Source organism: Lactuca sativa, chromosome 3 (assembly GCF_002870075.4).
Source record: "Lactuca sativa cultivar Salinas chromosome 3, Lsat_Salinas_v11, whole genome shotgun sequence".
NCBI lineage: Eukaryota > Viridiplantae > Streptophyta > Magnoliopsida > Asterales > Asteraceae > Lactuca > Lactuca sativa.
The window spans coordinates 170956003-170968110 of NC_056625.2; the positions used below are offsets into that span (position 1 = coordinate 170956003).

A 12108-nucleotide genomic window follows, 5' to 3' on the forward strand; every position below is an offset into this window, starting at 1 on the left:
TGAATATGTTTAGAGTATTTTAGCTTTTATTATAATAGATATATATAGATATTATTTAATTTATCTTTCATCCATGTAATGTATAATTATATAACACCCGTGTTCCATATTGGTTAATCCTTTTGTCATCAAAGACTAAAAATGGAAATTGGAAGAAAACTTTGTGCCACAACATGGCGCAGGATGCCTACGACATATCCATTTTGGAAAGGAACGTGCATTTTATTTAGCCACCACGGCGTGGCATAAGAGCGTCATGGCGTGGCAGCTGTTCAGGCCCAAGCCCATGTATTTTTAGGGTTTCTTCCTTAACTAAGTATCTCAACCCCCATTCTAGGTCATCTTCTTCCGCCTCCATTCCTTCATCTCAAAACCCTAGCCTCTCTTCCATGGAATTGAGCTTCATGGATTGATCTTGATACAATCGCTATCAAAAGTTATTTTGTTTTTTAGACAACCAATATTTACTTATGAACAAGTGTATGTGGCATTGTCCAAAGTTAAAAACAAATACAAATTGAAAATATTAATTTTAGACAATAAAAATAACCTTAACAATAAAACATCTATATTCAAAAATTTATAATTTTTAACAACTATTTAAAATATGTAATTACTAATTTTTAGTTTGATTTCACTTACATACTTATTGAACAAAGTCTTTGCTTATTTATAAAAATATTACTTTAATAATTACTTGATATTCAAAATTTGATATTATTTTTATTTTTTAATAAGCTTAAGTAATTCATAAGTATTTCACCTAATGAAGTGAATAAATGCAATCAAGCACACATTGCATTCATCATTGTATATGTTTTACAATAACACATGGGCATTCAAAATTAAACCTACAAAGATATACTACTACTATAACGTGTCTTTACAAAATATATATATATATATATATATATATATATATATATATATATATATATATATATATATATATATATATATATATATATATATATATATATAACACTTACAACACAAGATCATAAAATTATTATAAGTTTCCAAATAGTGAAAGAGAGTTTAATTAATCCTTTCCATGAACCACAAAACTCCCTGGATTTATCGTTATGCTCTTTGTGCAATTATCAGTTTTGTAAATCCCCACAAGTCGATCAGCCAACTCAAACATGTTATTTCTCAAACTACAAATTAATAAAAAAAAAATCCAAATTACTACAAAAAAAAACATATTTTTTAAAACAATAAAAAAAAGTATCATAAATATTAAATACCTTATGATAACAAATTGTGCATCCTTGGTTCGATCCTTCACGTAATGCCCCACAATTGAAACATTCTTAAAATCTATCACCACAAATTAGAGTAAATTAAATATAAGTAATATAAAATAAATAAAAAAATATATATATAAATTCATTTAAATAATTAGAAATGACAGAAAAAATATACCTAACGCAGCATCGATTTCATCCATAACATAGAGAGGTGTTGGCTTGTAATGATGTAGTGCAAACACAAGAGCTAGTGAACTCAAAGTCTGTAGAAAAATATTTTTATAACATGTCACAAAATATAATAATGAAAAAAGAATTTTTTATAATAATATTATTTTACCTTTTCGCCCCCTGATAAATTAGCGATATTTTTCCAACTTTTTTTCGGAGGTCTAACACTAAACACAACACCTTCGGAAAAAGGATCTAAAGAATCCACTAATTCAAGCTCTGCATCACCTCCAAGAGTAATCATCTATAAAAAAAAATTATTTAATTAATTAAATATTGTGATTTGTATTTTTTTTTTATATTATATTTTCACAAACCTGATACATTTCCTTTAGTTTAAGTGAAATAGTGTTGAACCCTTCCATGAACTCATCTAACCTGAAAAAGACGACGAAAGCAAATTGGCATTATTTAAAAGAGTAGATTACACTAATGGTCCCTATGGTTTAGGGTGATTTACATATTCGGTCCCTAACTTATTTTTTTAACTCGGAAGTTCCCTACTATTTGTTTTTGTTACGCGTTTGGTCCCTACTGTTTGTTTTCGTTACACGTTTGGTCCCTGTCTTACCTAAAAAGACTATTATTTAAATAGAGAAAAACATTGAAGTAAGTAATGTAATGTGAGGGGGTTGAGATTGGGGGTGTGTTTATTTAAATAAATTAAAAAATCAAGGGCAAAATAGTCTTTTTAGGTAATATAGGGACCAAGTACGTAACAAAAACAAACAGTAAAGACCTTCCGAGTTAAAAAAATAAGTTATGGACCAAACGCACAAATTACCGTAAAACCATTAGCGTAATTTACTCAAGGTTACATAAGGGTATTTTAGTAATTTCACTATATAAATTAAATATACCTTTTCTTTCGCCATTCATCGTATTGTTTTTTTGTTTCATCGCGTTCGTTTGTTACTAAATTAAGCTCTTCGACTCGCTCATTGTATACAGATACTTTGTTACGATATCTGTGAGATTAAAAAAAATAATAATAAAATTAACGATTAATTAAGGAAAATAAAGTAATAATGAAATTAAAAAAGGGAAATTCTTTCTTACTCAGCAATGGAATCAAGATTAGGGTTCATCTCTTTCATTTGTGCTTCAAGTAACGCCACCATTTCTAAAGCCTTTTTAAGGTCAGAGGCTTTAGCAAATGATTCGTTTTCTCCAAGTGTGGCTTGAAGCTTTTCTGGATCGACTAAATCTTTTTTAATTCTGTCAAATTTTAAAAAAAAAAAATATTAAAAGTTTTGTTTTTTGGAATAAGATGTTAAAAGATATAAAGTAATATGAAACTCACTGTTCTATATGCTTTGAAAGAGAGTTGTGTAACTCCTCGAGCTTTTTCTTGTATCCTTTTTCTTTCATTTCCAATTCTTTTATCATTTTTTTCATGTCTTGTAATTTAAAATCAGCATCCACCTGTTTTTCAGTCATGTGTTAAACCTTAAATTTATTTTTATTTTTTTTGCCTGAAAAAGACCTTGTATTTTTTCATTTTTTCAGATCTGGCCCTTTCAGTCATTTTTTTCAAAAGAAACAGAAAAGTTGAGTGTTTATTTCAAAAGCATTTAGAAGGTTGAGGGGTTTTTTCGGAAAAAAAAAGAAATACAAAGTTGGGGGTTTTTGGAGAAAATGGAAAAATACAAGGTCTTTTATGAAATTAACCATTCTTTTTACTAAGTATTGTATTTTGAATGGTTTTTTTCTCGTTAAGGAATTATACTTTGAAAAATCTACTTAAATATTATTTCTAATAAAAACATTATACTTTGAAAAATCCATCTAGATATTTTTCAAAAATACAACTCTTTAATAGGCTTAAATGAATTGTATTTATTTATTTCCACAAAAGGGTAGTGATGTAAAAGGAGAGAGGGTAAATAGTTAAAATACCTCAGATGCCCTCAACTCATCAACAGTCTTTTTCAAGTTTTCATAATCAGATTTTGCTTTTCCAAGTGAATCCTTGTGTTGTTCAATAAGCTACAAAAAGTAAAAAAAAAAAAAAAATTAACTCAAATGGTAAGTTTTTTAAATGGTAGAAGTAAAAAGTAAAAAAACTGACCTCTTCTGTCTTCTTATAATCATCTTGAACCTTGAATGCTTTTTCTTCAATCTCTTTAAAAGAAGTCAATAAATTTTCCTTTTGTGCATTCAGTTTTTCTATCTCTTTCTCTGATTCTTTAATCCCATTTCTTAATTTTTTCAAAAGCTTGTTCCCAGTTTCTATTTGAACTTTGTGTCGATTGATCTCTGTGCTGTTTTTATCAATGTCCTAACAAAAACAACATCAGTGAGTGGGTACTTTTAAAATTTTGGATGAAGGGCAAAATAGTCTTTTAACTTGGACTTAACAAGAACATAAAAAAAAACAAGTCAAACAGTTTATAAGAAACTCATAATATAACATACTCTATTGTTTACAACCTCCTAAAATGCTTTATTAAAAAAATTTGGATGAAGGGCAAATTAGTCATTTAACTTGGACTTAACAAACCCTTCTTTGTCAAAAGGATCCAAGCCAAGGACCAAAAATGCAATGAAACTACAATTTACACAAAAGAAAAAATCAAACTTCTGGATATGAAGACAGGGGCTAAATAGTCATTTTACTCAAACTTAACAACTCTTTAAGTGCAATGAAACTAAACTACAAGGACTACCCATGAAAATATCAAAACATTTGGACTAAATCCATAACTTCTCAAGAAGCACAAGAACAAAAGTTGTAATCGAGTCTTTTAATTATGACAAAGTTGCAAAAATGGTCCCTGTGGTTTGTTGAAAATTGTCATTTTGGTCCAAAAAGTTTTGAACTAGCACCACTGATCCAAAACTTTCATTTTGTTTTGATTTTGCTCTAAAGCTTTTTATAATGACATTTTTGCCCTTTCTGTTTGTTTTATCGAAACAAACATAAGAAGAAAAAAAATGTGTTGACTGGTCAACCAGACTCAACTTGTTTCAACCCTAAAAAAAATTACCATTTTAACCCTATACTTACATTTTGGATCTTGTTAACCTTTGACTTCTGATTTTTCAACTTTTCACCCCCTGCATTCTCTATTTTGCCTTGAAGCTCCAACACCTAAACAAAATTATCAAATCTTATACAGTTAAACAAATATTTATATAAAAAATTGACAGAATGAGATAATAAAATAGAAAAAATATATATATATTAAAATCCCAACCTTCTCCTTCAACTGTTTTGAGCCTTTAGTCAACCTATTGATCTCTTTTTCTTCTTCTGAAATAACTTTCTTGAGTTCTTCAAGTCTAGCAATTTCAGCCTTACTTGGTTCGGCTGCATTCTTTAGGGAATCAAGTTGATTTGCAAGATATTCATGTTGTGAATTCAAACTCTCAATCTGTTTCATTAAAATATATATATATATATATATATAAATAATTTTATAAAATCAGAAAGTCAAAAAAATAGCATATGATTATCACAAAAATGAACAAAATGGGTAGTCCAGTTTAACAAATTGACCACCTATTTGATTTTTTTGTAAAATAATGTCATTTTGGAAAAAGAAGTGTGTGAGAAGATTTAAAATTTTGGAAAAAAAAAAGTTATATTTCTAAGTATTACAAACAAACTTGTTTGTATTTTGAGAAATAATGTCATTTTGCTAAAAAAAATGTGAAATCACGTCATCAGTTAGTAACATATGAATAATTTTTTGCAAACAACTGTGAAATATATGATTATTTTTTCAGTAAAAAAAATAACATCATGTTAAGGTGTTCTTTGATTGAAAAATATATCTTTTAATTAGCATCTTTTTAAGGTGTCTTTGACTGCAAAAAAAATAAATTAAAATAAATAAATAAATAATTGATATGACATCATCAGTTAGTAACGTATGAACAATTTTTGCAAATAATTGTGAAATATGATTTTTTTTCCCTCAATAAAATAATAATATCATTTTAAGGTACTCTCTGACTGAAAATATATATTTTTTAAGGTTCTTGTTAAATATTTGACATTATTACTTTAAAGAATTCGTCAAAAATATAAAATTATATACAACTAAAGACAATGAAATCTTAAAATAGAATTATAATAATACATAAAACTACAATCCACATGTTGCAAAATTGATGTCCATTTTTTAAAAAATCAAAAAAGTGGTCTATTTGTGAATGAGATCATCCATTGTTTTAAGGTTCTTGTTAATTATTTGACATAATCACTTTGAAAATTTGTCAAAAACATAAACTTACAAAAAAAAATTAAAGACCATAAAATATATAATAAAAAAAGAGAATTATAATAATACATAAAACTACAATCCACATGTTGCAAAATTGATGGCCATTTCTTAAGAAAAATCAAAAAGGTGGTCAATTTGTTAATGGGACCCACCCATTTTGGTATTTTTTGTGATTATCCAAAAAAAAATATGAATATTGTTTAATAATGATTTTTTTTTACCTCTTTTTGGCTTTTGGCTAACTCCATTTCTAAACGTGTGGCTTGTTTTTCCAAATCCTTGTATTCTCTGACAACTTGAGAGATTTGTTGTCTTATGTTTTTTAATTTTTCTGATATTTGATTGAGTTCATTTTCAGCTTCAGTAAAGGATTCACCAGAGACACTGGTGGCTCTGATGGAAGTTCCCATTTTACCCCCGCGTGGCTTGTTTCCACCTCCACTCATTGTCCCTGATTTCTCAAACAAAGCTCCATCCAGTGTCACTACTCGCCGGAATTCTTGATTCCCTCCGTATGCAATTCGTGTTGCCTAAAAAAAACATTGGAATGGAATCACAAATGAATGGAATGGAATGGAATCACAAAAGAAACAGAACTTAAGTTACAAAAAGAAAAGTTTGATCAACGGATTTCATGTCATTTGAAATGCATATACTAAAATGTTTTCTAAAGTATAAAAATTATAAAAAACTGAATACCATGAAATTTTGGAATGGGATTATAATTAAAAAAACATTTTGGAAAATAAAGAGAGAAAAAGTAAAAATATTTTGAAATTTTATAAAATATTATTGTTACCAAAGATTATAGGTGTAATTGTAATGTATCATTCCATTCCATCATGGAATGAAGAGAGGTTGATTCCATTATGATGTGGGAAACAGAAGGGATCTTTTAATGATTTTATTTTGAAGAAAAATTAATACCTGATCAATATCCTTGGCAACAACAGTGTTACCCATTGCTGCATAAAAAGCAAGTTTCATTCTTTCATCTTGCACCTTGATGAGATCAAAAAGACGTGGAACGCCCTCAGGGGTGCTTACTTTTTCCTTCATTCTAGACATATGATTCCCTTGTTTTTCCTGAATCAACATAAAAATTAAATATTACAAAGTATAAACAAACAACAATAAAGTATTCTAAAAAAAAGTCGAATAAAAACAATCAAAATGGGTAATACAAAATTTAAAATCAAGAAATTTGGGGTTCATTGTTAGTAAAAAAAAACAAAAAAGAAATTAGGGTTGATCTCAAAAAAGACCTTATATTTTGTGTTTTTTTCCAGATTAAACCTCAAATTTATTTTTTTAAAAAGCCCTCAACTTTGTATTTTTTTCCGCAAAAAAACCCTCAGCCTTCTAAATGCTTTCAAATAAACCCTCAAACTTTTTAGTTTTTCTTGGAAAAACCCTCACATTTTACATTTTCTTTGGAAAAAATGATTAAAAGGGACAGATTAACCCAAAAAAATGACAAGTTTTACATTTTTTTGGAAAAAGAATGAAAAAATACAAGGTCTTTTTCAGGCAAAAAATAAACTTGAGGTTTAATCCAGAATAAAAACACAAAATATACAGTCTTTTTTTTAGATTAACCCAAAATATTATTGTCCCTTTATTTTTTTCTCTAATTTGTGTAATCTTAGCAGCTAGCTAATGAAATCCTGTTATTAAGGCAAAAATATATCATCACCTAATCGCCTAAATTCATTGTTTTTTAAAATGAGGATTTATTAAAATAAAAAAATAAAAAATAAAAAAAGAATCTTTTACCAATATCATGAAAGTAGCAACACCAAGATTGTTCTTACGAAGCATGTCCACACATGCTTGTGCTGCAGCTGTTGTTTCCACCACAATATAATCAAGTCCAGCACATGCTGTTGAAACTGCCACGTCATACTTTGCTGCAAACAAAAATCCACGTCATAAACAGGGGTATAATAGACCTTTTTACAATGTGAAAAATCAGAATGCTTTTGTTTTAAATAAAAGTTAAATGGATTCATGTCTAGTTGACATAAACTTACCATCAATAGCACCCAAATCACCCATTCTTCCATAAATACCCTCGATTGAATTCGAAGATTTTGCTTGCAATATTGCTTTTAAAACAGACCCTTGATTCCTTTCAGTTTCCATGACAGATTTTAGCTCCATGACTTTTTGTCTTGCTGTTTGTTCAAGAGTCATTAGAGCCTCTTGTTCTTTTAGACATTCCTGAAAAACCACAAAATGATAACTATTTAGCAATTTCACAACAAGGGTAGAGTTGGAAATATGAAAAAGAGACAAGGAAATGAACTTACTTGTTCTACTTTATGGGCTTTTGATGAATCAAGTTTGTTTTCTTCTAACTTGGTTTGCATATCTTTTATGCTTGAAGTCTTTGTTTCAACTTTCTTTTGTATATCATCCAATTGTTTTTGAGCATCCAAATATGCCACACGTCCAGCTTCATGCTAAAATATTCGCAAATTTAAGAAATAATTAATTAATCAGATAATTCATACAGATAAATTAAACCTTCATGTTTCAAATCTATTTCAGATTTCAAAGCTTTTTAATGATTCAAATGTAATACTTGTTACTTGTAATAATACCATGTCATAACACCATTATAACGGATATCATAATTTAAGGCATTGAAATCCCAAAAATGCCCCTCACCTTCTCAGACAAAAGTTTCTTTTCTGTAGATGCCACTTCAAGCTTTCCTTGATGCTCAATCAGTTCTTTTTCCCAAGGCTTTAGTTCAGCACGAACCTTTGCAACTTCTTCTCTGAATTTCTCAGTTTCAACTATTAAAAAAATAATAAATAAATACATATCAAAACAAAATTTTATACTAAACCATGTTTCTATAATAGTATAATCTATATTATATACCTTTAGAGCTTTCCATAATTTCCTCCAATATCTTTTCTTCATTCACCAAACTCTTTTGCAGTTTAGGAATATCTTCCTCTAGTTTAGGGATTAGATTAGTTGACTCTTCAGATTGCCTTGTGATATCTGTAATCTTTGCTGAATCCTAATGAAAAAAAGAGAGATTATTTATTTATGTTATAACTTTATTCATTTAATGCCACATATGCAGAAGACATATATATCTTACCTTTTCAACTTTTTCTTCTGTTTTCTTGATCTTTGTTTTCACATGTTTTAAATCTTCTCGATGTTTCACATCTTGTCTCTCAAATTCCTTGAATTCATCTTTGCACCTTTTAAGCTCAGTGTCAAGTTCCTTTAAAGCAATGCAAAGAAAAGTAAAGTAAAACATATATTTATGTTCTTTCTTGCAATACATATCTAAAAAAGTATCTGGAGATAAATAAAGTACTCAAGCAAACCTCTTGTCTCTTTAAAAACTTGTTATGCTGTGTCTCAAGCTCCTTCAAAGAGTTTTTGCTTTCCTGAATCTTCTCCCTATGAGAAAAAAGAAGAATCTTTTCATTAAATATTACATGAATTATATCAAAAGACATTTAAAACCATTGTTAAAACAACAATCACCTTTCAGATGTTATATTTTGTTGAAGCTCGGATGTGTTCTTTTGAATTTCTTCCATTTTTGTAGCATTCTCCTCAGAAGCAAACTTTACTCCTCTTTCTTGCCACTTCAATAAAGATAACTCCTTAAGCATGTAATCTTCCGCTTCATTTTTCACACTCTGAAAGTATATATCACGTTAATTAATTATTAGTAATTAAAGTTGGTGCATATTGCATAAACATATAATCTAACAGGCATGTTATAAGTTATAACCTCTAGATTTTCTCTTTCTTTATCAGCTAACTTAACCATCTGCACTACTCCAGACCTCTTTTCATTCAAAGCTTCAAGCCTAATAGACCAAAAAAGAACACATGGGCATCAAGAAACATGACAACATTCAAAAAGATTATTAAAAACCAATGCCATCCATATAATAGATATAGTTTAAAACATACTGTTTATGAGACTCTTCAATTTTTTCCAAGTATTTGTTGGTTCCAATGATATCTTCTAGATATTCAAGAAACCCTTCATCATGTGGACCTTGAGCTTTTGGTTTCATAAGTGAAATTTGCTCAACCTCACCCTGAAAAAATATAGCAAATTGTAATTCAAAACTTATAATAAACACATGAAAAAAGACAGAATTTAGTTTCTTGAAGTACAAAACCTGAAGAATCAGAAATCGATTGTTGTCCAAGTCAACTCCTTTCCCTTTTAGTTTCTTGGTAACTTCTGTAAACTTACTGTCACGTCCATTGATATAATACTTAGAAGAGTTGTCTCGAAAAGCTTCACGAGCTATAACAAAATCACTTCCTGGAACAGCTTCATATGTTTCATCTTCCTATAATCAACAAAAGTAAACAATACATTCAGCATCTGCTCAAAGCAAACTGTATTAAGCCTTGAAGAGAAACTTTATACATACCAAATCAATGATTTCTTGAAAGTGAACAGATACACGTGCACTGTTGAGATTTTGGTGGTTGGTTGAATTGTGAATAAGCTCCGACACTTTGTTAAGACGCATCTGCAAAATTTTCGTGAAATGGAACACTAATTTTGGTTAACAAAATATCGGTATAAGCCGATTAACAAGTGTGGTTAGAATCGAATAAAGTATTACCTGCTTAGCTCGCTTGCCAAATACGAACAACATAGCATCAATCACGTTACTCTTCCCACTACCATTAGGACCAACTACAGCGGTAAAGCTCTGTTCAGGAATGTCAAATGAAGTCAAAACCAATGAACTACTAAACCCTAGAATGAAGATCCGGAATTTTCAGTATACCAAAGGGGTTTACTAAAAAAAAAAAAAAAAACCTAACCTTATGAAAGGGCCCAACTCGTTGTGCGCCGGCGTAAGATTTGAAATTCTGCATAACCATCTCTTTGATGAAAAGCCGTGGAGTTGATGGCGGTTTTTTCCCCGGAGTTGACTTGGGATCTGTAGACATGAACTCACGGTCGCTATCCATCACTTTCCCCATATTTTGCTAAAATAATCAATTCCCTTCAGAATTTCAAGGTTTTCTTCCAGCTTCAAGCGGATTCTCGCCCCTTTTCACTCCCTGCTGAGAGATTTCTCCGATGATTCTGTGTGGTTGATCTGTTCGGAATTTCAAAATGGCAAAACGAAATACGATAAAGTATTTGGGCGCATATAATTTAGAGCAACTGAGGGTTCAAATTTCCCAAAATCTTGAGCGGGAATTCAATTCGGTAGAATAGAATGGAAGAACTACAACTTTGGTCCTTTAAATATATACAATTATTCGGATGTAGTTTATTAGTATTGTTTTTAGCTTTTTCGGTTTAAATAAAGTAAGGAGATGCTTACAAAATGGTTTTGAAAGGAATTGGATAATGAAAAATTGGAACCAAAGGAAATGGAGGGCGTGTTTGGCTTAGCTTTTAAAAGCTCAAAAGTTCTTTTCCAAAAAGTTACAAAAATTCAGGATTTCCTAACTTTTCCAAAAAGTTGTTTTTCCTTGTATTAAAACTCCAAAAGTTACTAGTTTGCCAAACATCTTTTTGTTTTTTTTCTTTTACAAAAAAGACTTTTGGGTGTGAAAAGTTAAGTCAAACACCCCCGGAATGTCATATGCTTTTTGCTGACATGAAATTTGATATTGAATATGTTTTCTGTTTGGTTAATAAATTTGTCAAAAAATTAAAAATTAAATTCTATAAGTTAATGTTTTTTTATAAAAAATGATTAAAATTGTACCATCCCGAAATAGCAAGGGTAAAGTTGAAGGGCTAAAGGAGTAAATGGGAAAGAGCGACTCAGCGAGTCCATGGGTGGACTCGGGGAGTAGGGTCGCGACTTGGGTCGCGTGTTAAGTGACCAACTCGGCGAGTAGCATGGGTGGACTCAGCGAGTTGGTGCTGAGTGGAGAAAACCCTAAATCCGGAGGTTGAGCCCTATATAAAGAACATAACATCCATTCCCCCAGCCTCTTTACTCTTCCTCAAGTCCAGAAACCCTAACCTTCGTGTGTGAGTGGATCAAATTGCATTTGGAAGCTTGAAGAGGTAATTGTTGAGGAAATCTTGAAGGGTAAGAGGCTTGGAGCAAGGGGCTTTGCTTAGATTCGAGTTTCATTGTTGTTGGGGATTTCTTTTGAGGTAATATCTCGCTTTTGGGCTATCACTCTTTTAGATTCATCATTTTGGGGGTTTACGGGGAGCACATCTTGTGATGTTTTGAGTTTGGAGGATAGATCTGAGGCTGCTACCTCAGATCTGGAATGGAGAAGGACTATAGTGCATGAAAGTTACTGTTCTTGAGTGTTTGGTGAAGCCATCTTGTCCCAAACCCTAGTCTAGAGTGTAAAAGGCCTAGATCTCTTTGGATTCACGTAAAGTTTGCCACTTTACG

The 12108-nt window shown here is 30.3% G+C and overlaps 1 protein-coding gene across 1 annotated transcript; it reads right to left on the reverse strand.

The window, feature by feature from the left end:
* Positions 1 to 780: 780 nt before the first annotated feature.
* On the reverse strand, positions 781 to 10904 carry LOC111885312 (structural maintenance of chromosomes protein 4). The gene is made up of 29 exons (XM_052769440.1): positions 10553 to 10904; positions 10348 to 10437; positions 10150 to 10251; positions 9889 to 10065; positions 9674 to 9804; positions 9489 to 9567; positions 9236 to 9393; positions 9073 to 9148; positions 8838 to 8966; positions 8609 to 8753; positions 8390 to 8520; positions 8029 to 8181; positions 7750 to 7939; positions 7493 to 7626; positions 6644 to 6802; positions 5938 to 6246; positions 4685 to 4861; positions 4495 to 4578; positions 3556 to 3765; positions 3384 to 3473; positions 2788 to 2909; positions 2544 to 2702; positions 2345 to 2452; positions 1802 to 1862; positions 1594 to 1728; positions 1429 to 1516; positions 1251 to 1323; positions 969 to 1160; positions 781 to 890 (listed from the first exon to the last, which is right to left on the reverse strand). The coding sequence occupies exons 1-28, from the start codon at positions 10712 to 10714 to the stop codon at positions 1043 to 1045; spliced, it is 3750 nt and encodes a 1249-aa protein (XP_052625400.1). The 5' UTR covers positions 10715 to 10904; the 3' UTR covers positions 781 to 890; positions 969 to 1042.
* Between the last annotated feature and the right edge of the window lie 1204 nt (positions 10905 to 12108).

Coding starts and splice junctions, on each gene's coding strand:
- LOC111885312 (XM_052769440.1), bottom strand. CDS start 10,714: ATGGGGAAAGTGATGGATAGCGACCGTGAGTTCATGTCTACAGATCCC. Junction 9,568..9,673: donor ATTGAAGAGTCTCATAAACA/GTATGTTTTAAA, acceptor TTGGTCTATTAG/GCTTGAAGCTTTGAATGAAA. Junction 2,703..2,787: donor CTTTCAAAGCATATAGAACA/GTGAGTTTCATA, acceptor AAAATTTGACAG/AATTAAAAAAGATTTAGTCG.